Genomic DNA, 7,044 nt, shown 5'->3' with positions numbered 1-7,044 from the left:
CTAAGAAAACCAACAGATTGCACTGAAAACTTTTTGTTTTTCGGTCCAATCTCCCGTCCTGAGCGTGCCTGAGGCGACTGTGGAGAGAAACGACTCCCTTTGAACAGGAAGAAACCTCTGGCAGAACCAGAACCAGGAAGGGTGGCCATCCGCCTCCACCAGCTGGGGTTTGAGGAGACAGAAAAGAGGGGACAACAAACACTGTAACACCATTCAAAGAATATCTGTTGGAACAGGGAAACACGAGTTAATGACCACAATAATGTCTCATATACATAAAGAGAGTAAAGTGAGGAAAGGTGTGACAGATGAGGCCCCCCAGCAGTCTAGGCCTATAGCAGCTTAACTATGGGATGTTTCAGGATCACCTGAGCCATCCCTAACTATAAGCTTTATCAAAAAGGAAAGTTTTAGGCCTGGTCTTAAAAGTGGAAAGGGTGTCTGCTTCCCGGACATTTACTGGCAGCTTATTCCACAATAGAGGGGCCTGATAACTGAAGGCTCTGCCTCCCATTCTACTTTTAGAAACTCTGGGAACCTCAAGTAAACCTGCAGTTTGGGAACGAAGTGCTCTGTTAGGAAAATATCTTACAATGAGATCTTTAAGATATGATGGAGCTCGGTCATTAAGAGCTTTATATGTGAGGAGAAGAATCTTAAATTCTATTCTGAATTTAACAGGGAGCCAATGAAGAGAAGCTAAAACTGGAGAAATATGATCTCTCCTGTTAGTTCTCATCAGAACTCTGGCTGCAGCATTTTGGATCAACTGAAGGCTTTTCAGAGAATATGTGGGACAGCCCAATAATAAAGAATTACAGTAGTCCAATCTTGAAGTAACAAATGCATGGACTAGTTTTTCTGCATCACTCTGAGACAAGATGTTCCTGATTTTAACAATATTACGAAGATGAAAGAAGGCAGTCCCAGAAACCTGTTTTATATGCGAGTCAAATGATAAGTTCTGGTCAAAAATAACTCCAAGGTTCCTCACTGTAGAACTAGAAGCCAAGGAAATACCATCTAGAGTAACTATATAGCTAGACAGTTTCTCCCTGAAGCGCTCAGGTCCAAAGATAACGACTTCAGTTTTGTCTGAATTTAGAAGCAGACAGTTCTGAGTCATCCAGGTCTTTATGTCTTTAAGACATGCTTGTAGTCTGACCAACCTATTGGGTTCATCTGGTTTTATAGATAAGTACAACTGGGTATCATCAGCATAGCAATGGAAATTTATGCCATGCTGTCTAATAATGTTACCTAATGGAAGCATGTATAAAGTGAAAAGAATCGGTCCAAGCACAGAACCCTGGGGACCTCCATGACTTACTCTGGTGTGTGAGGAAGATTCTTCATTTACAAGAACAAACTGAAATCTATCAGATAAATATGACTTAAACCAGCCTAATGCAGTTCCTTTAATCCCAATAACATGTTCAAGTCTCTGTAATAAGATACTGTGATCGACCGTATCAAATGCAGCACTGAGATCCAACAGGACAAGCACAGACACAAGTCCGCTATCAGAGGCTAAGAGGAGATCATTGGTAACTTTCAGCAGTGCAGTTTCTGTGCTATGATGCACTCTGAATCCTGACTGAAACTCTTCAAACAGATTATTTCTGTGGAAATGATCACAAAGCTGAGCTGCAACTATTTTTTCAAGAACTTTAGACATAAAAGGGAGATTGAATATAGGTCTATAATGAGCTAACACTTCTGAATCAAGAGTAGGTTTTTTAGGTAAAGGTTTAATTACAGCAACCTTAAAAGTCTGAGGTACATATCCTGTTACAAAGACAGATTGATCAAATCCAATATGGAAGTGTCAATTAATGGGAAAACCTCCTTGAACAGTCTGGTTGGGATTGGGTCTAAAACACAAGTTGATGGTTTAGAAGCCACTATTGCTGTCGTTAGTTCAGAGAGATCAACTGGGCAGAAGCCGTCTGAATATAAATCAGGTTCTAAAGATACTTCTAAAGCTGCTGTACTTGATGATACATCACTGATAATAGTGGGAAGGACTCCATCAATCTTCTCTCTGATAGAAACAATTTTATTGATAAAGAAGCTCATGAAATCATCACTGCTGAGAGTTAAAGGAATACCTGGCTCAGCAGAGCTCGGACTCTTAGTCAGACTGGCTACAGTGCTGAAGAGAAACCTGGGATTGTTCTTATTCTCTTCTATCAATGATGAATAATAAGCAGTTCTAGCTTTACGAAGGGCTTTCTTATACGTTATTAAACTATCTTTCCAGAATAATTGAGACTCTTCTAAATTAGAGGAACGCCACTGTCTCTCCAGCTTTCTTGCGGTCTGCTTTAAAGCACGCAGCTGTGAATTATACCAAGGAGCCAGCCTCTTCTGGCTGATTACCTTCCTTTTCAGAGGGGCAACATTGTCCAGTGCTGTACGCATTGAAACTATAGTACTGTCAACAAGAGAGTCAAGTGCTGCTGGAGTAAAGTTTAGGTAGTCGTCCTCTGTCATATCTGCACATGGCAGTGAAGAAAAGGATGATGGAATTAATTCTTTAAATCTGGTTACAGCATCCTCTAATAGACACCTTCTATATGTAAATTTCTTCTCAGAAACTGTATATTCAAGTAATGTAAACTCAAAGGTTATCAGAAAATGGTCAGATAAGACAGAGTTATGAGGGAACACTGTTAACTGTTCACTCTCAATGCCATAAGTCAGCACAAGATCAAGGGTGTGATTAAGGCAGTGAGTCGGTCCGTGAACACTCTGAGAAAATCCAATAGAGTCTAATATAGAATTAAAGTTCATTTCAGGCTGTCATTTTCAACATCTACATGAATATTAAAGTCACCCACTACAATGACTTTATCTGTACTCAGCACTAACTGGGATAAAAACTCTGAGAATTCAGACAGAAACTCAGAATAAGGGCCAGGTGGACGATACACAACAGTTAGCCTAACGGTTAGCACCTTTCCAGGCTATTTAGCTTAAGCTGAGTGGTAGGTGCCCAGACACTGTAAATCAGGCTTCAGTTGTGTGTAGACCACGCACACGGAGCGCTGAAGAGTCAATTCAATTCAATTCAATTCAATTTATTTTTATTTATATAGCGCCAAATACAACAAATGTCATCTCAAGACACTTAGATAATAAAGTCCAATTCAAGCCAATTGGAATTCAATTAATTGTAATCATAATTATTCATAAAATAATCCAATTGGTTCATATAGAGCCAATTCAAAAACAATTTCCTAGCTAAGGAAACCAACAGATTGCACTGAAAACTTTTTGTTTTTCGGTCCAATCTCCCGGCCTGAGCGGCGTGCCTGAGGCGACTGTGGAGAGAAACGACTCCCTTTTAACAGGAAGAAACCTCTGGCAGAACCAGACTCAGGAAGGGTGGCCATCCGCCTCCACCAGCTGGGGTTTGAGAAGACAGAAAGAGAGGGGGGGAGGGGGGGAGGGGGGCGGCGGCACTGTAACACCATTCAAAGGATATCTGTTGGAACAGGGAAACACGAGTTAATGACCACAATAATGTCACACATACATAAAGAGAGTAAAGTGAGGAAAGGTGTGACAGATGAGGCCCCCCAGCAGTCTGGGCCTATAGCAGCTTAACTATGGGATGTTTCAGGATCACCTGAGCCATCCCTAACTATAAGCTTTATCAGAAAGGAAAGTTTTAAGCCTGGTCTTAAAAGTGGAAAGGGTGTCTGCTTCCCGGACATTTACTGGCAGCTGGTTCCACAATAGAGAGGCCTGATAACTGAAGGCTCTGCCTCCCATTCTACTTTTAGAAACTCTGGGAACCTCAAGTAAACCTGCAGTTTGGGAACGAAGTGCTCTGTTAGGAAAATATCTTACAATGAGATCTTTAAGATATGATGGAGCTCGGTCATTAAGAGCTTTATATGTGAGGAGAAGAATCTTAAATTCTATTCTGAATTTAACAGGGAGCCAATGAAGAGAAGCTAAAACTGGAGAAATATGATCTCTCCTGTTAGTTCTCATCAGAACTCTGGCTGCAGCATTTTGGATCAGCTGAAGGCTTTTCAGAGAATATGTGGGACAGCCCAATAATAAAGAATTACAGTAGTCCAATTTTGAAGTAACAAATGCATGAATTAGTTTTTCTGCATCACTCTGAGACAAGATGTTCCTGATTTTAACAATATTACGAAGATGAAAGAAGGCAGTCCTAGAAACCTGTTTTATATGCGAGTCAAATGATAAGTTCTGGTCAAAAATAACTCCAAGGTTCCTCACTGTAGAACTAGAAGCCAAGGAAATACCATCTAGAGTAACTATATAGCTGTGATAAAGAACTATAAATTTTTTTTGCTGTTTCTGTTAAAAAAAAAAAAACATTAATCCCAGAGATTTATAAGTGTCCAGAAACTATCGCAGGTAGGCTCAAATGGAAAAAAGGGAAAATCAGCATAAAATCAATAAAGTAAGCAAAGCAAGCAGACTAAGCGTACGAAGGACAAAGCAGGAAGCAGGTGTCAGGTTTGGGTGTGGAAGGAGGGTGGACACGGATGCGGACTTACAAAAAAAAAGGTTGATTTATTAATAGCAAAAACAAAGTACCAACATAAAACACGGCTGAGCCGGAAAAAACGTAGTTGTGAACAAAAACAAAACAAAATCACTTGACATGGCATGGAATAAATACTTAACAGCAACAACAAAGATCTGGCAAAACTGACAGGGGAGGCAGGAAACTAAATAGGGAGTGAGAGTGATTGGGGAGTGAGTGCAGCTGAGGGAAAAAACACAGGTGAAGTGAGTGAACTAATAATTCAATTCAATTCAATTCAAAAATACTTTATTTATCCCAGAGGGAAATTAAATGTTGATGTAGCTCAATTAAATCAAGGAGTTATTATAGATGCTGATGGCTGTGGGCAGGAAAGATTTCCTGTAGCGGTCCGTTTTGCATCCAAACTGAAGAAGCCTTTGACTGAAGAGACTCTGTTTTCCGATAACAGTCTCATGGAGAGGATGTTCAGGGTTGTCCATAATTCTCTTGATTTTATGCAAAATCCTTCTTTGCATTATTGTCTCCAGAGGTTCCACAGCCGTCCCCAGAACAGAACCAGCCTTCCTTATCAGGTTGTTGAGTCTTTTTAGGTCCCTGGTTCTGATGCTGCTGCCCCAACAGATGACGCAAGAGGAAATGACGCTCTCAACAGACTTGTAGAAGATCTGCAACATCTTGTTGCAAACCTTGAAGGACCTTAGCTTCCTCAAGAAGTACAGTCTGCTCTGTCCTTTCTTGTAGATTGCTTCACTGTTGTGTCTCCAGTCCAGTCTGTTGTCCACATGAACACCAAGGTATTTATATTCCTCAACCACCTCCACTTCTTCTCCCATGATGGAAACAGGGTTTGATCTGACCCTGTTTCTCCTGAAATCTACAATCATCTCCTTTGTTTTGTTAACATTCAAGATGAGATGATTGTTCCCACACCATGCCACAAAGCGGTCCACCAGCTCTCTGTACTCAGCTTCTTGTCCATCTCTGATACACCCGACCACTGCAGAGTCATCTGAATATTTCTGTAGATGACAGGAGTCTGACTTGTACTGGAAGTCTGAAGTGTACAGAGTGAAAAGGAATGGTGAGAGTACAGTCTCCTGTGGTGCTCCTGTGCTGCTGATCACCTGGTTAGACACACAATTCTTCAGTCTGACAAACTGTGGTCTGTTTGTCAGGTAGTCATTAATCCAGGTGATTGTTGAGGCCTCCACCTGAGTCTTCTGGAGTTTCAGACGAAGCAGATCAGGCTGAATTGTGTTAAATGCACTGGAGAAATCAAAGAACATGATCCTCACAGTGCTGCCTGCTTTGTCCAGATGACAGTGGGTTTGTTGAAGCAGGTGTATGATAGCGTCTTCAACTCCAACTCCATGGCGATAAGCAAACTGCAGGGGGTCCTGATATGTGCTGGTTTGCTTACACAGGTGGGTCAACAGGAGTCTCTCCAGGACCTTCATGATGTGGGATGTCAGGGCAACAGGTCTGTAGTCATTGATGACTGAAGGATGAGTTTTCTTTGGTACCGGAACCAGACAGGATGTCTTCCACAACAGTGGTACCTTCTCTTGGGTCAAGCTAAGGTTGAAAAGGTGTTGCAGAATCCCACAGAGCTGCTCTGCACAGGCCTTCAGGACTCGGGGGCTGACACCATCTGGACCTGCAGCCTTGTTCCGGTTCAGTCTCTCCAACTGCCTCTTCACCTGACTTCTAGAAACAGAAAAGTGGGAGGGGGAGGCAAAGGGGACAGCAGCATCTCCTGATTGGGTTGAAGACAAACTAGTGGAAGCAGAAGAATCCATGACTGAGGTGGAGGTGGAGATGTTACAGGAAAGCTGTGGGTCAGAGGAGGGTGGTGTAGCGGGATAGACTACGCTACCCATAATGCATTGTTATACCTGTAAAGGCAGTTCCGGTTATGATCACTAAACGTGCAGTTATACTTACCTTGGTGTCCGTCTCAATCATTATTATACATGGTGTCAGAAAGTGGCAAAGGACATATGGCTCCAAGAATTTCATAGATGACAAGTCAAGTCGTTAGCGGACACAGCGAAAGAGTGGATATACCTGCAAGAAAAGGAGAAGTTTGGCACACACGAACGCGAGGACAACGCCAGTGCAGCTGCATGAGCCGGTGAGCGGAAACTCAGCTAAGCTAAAAGGAAAACAAAGACTCGTCATGGCGGTTTCATTGCAAATAACACAGCCAGAACCATTCGACTTCTCGAGACCGTCTGACTGGCCGAGATGGATCCGACGATTTGACCGCTTCCACGTTGCATCCGGATTACGTGAGCAAGACGAGGAATATCAGGTAAATGCTCTCCTATATGCTATGGGGGATGCAGCTGACGATATCCTCAGTATCCTGCCGATCACGACTGCCGAGAAAAAGAAATATGCCTCAGTTAAAGCAGCGATGGAAAAGCATTTCATTGGCAAACACAATGTGATTTTTGAAAGGGCACAGTTTAATATGCGATGCCAGCAAGAGGGGGAGAGTGCAG

General features: G+C 42.3%; 1 protein-coding gene across 1 annotated transcript; it reads right to left on the bottom strand.

The window, feature by feature from the left end:
- Positions 1 to 379: 379 nt before the first annotated feature.
- Positions 380 to 6,502, bottom strand: LOC142388722 (uncharacterized). The gene is made up of 2 exons (XM_075474269.1): positions 6,482 to 6,502; positions 380 to 1,309 (listed from the first exon to the last, which is right to left on the bottom strand). Exons 1-2 carry the CDS (start codon positions 6,500 to 6,502, stop codon positions 380 to 382), a joined length of 951 nt encoding a protein of 316 aa, XP_075330384.1.
- Between the last annotated feature and the right edge of the window lie 542 nt (positions 6,503 to 7,044).

This window comes from Odontesthes bonariensis, chromosome 9, assembly GCF_027942865.1.
Source record: "Odontesthes bonariensis isolate fOdoBon6 chromosome 9, fOdoBon6.hap1, whole genome shotgun sequence".
Taxonomy (NCBI): domain Eukaryota; kingdom Metazoa; phylum Chordata; class Actinopteri; order Atheriniformes; family Atherinopsidae; genus Odontesthes; species Odontesthes bonariensis.
The sequence above is the reverse complement of the archived record's forward strand: the minus strand, read 5'-3'. Positions and strand labels throughout refer to the sequence as shown.

Coding starts and splice junctions, on each gene's coding strand:
- LOC142388722 (XM_075474269.1), bottom strand. CDS start 6,502: ATGATTGAGACGGACACCAAG. Junction 1,310..6,481: donor TGATTGAGACGGACACCAAG/GTAAGTATAACT, acceptor GGAGGTCCCCAG/GGTTCTGTGCTTGGACCGAT.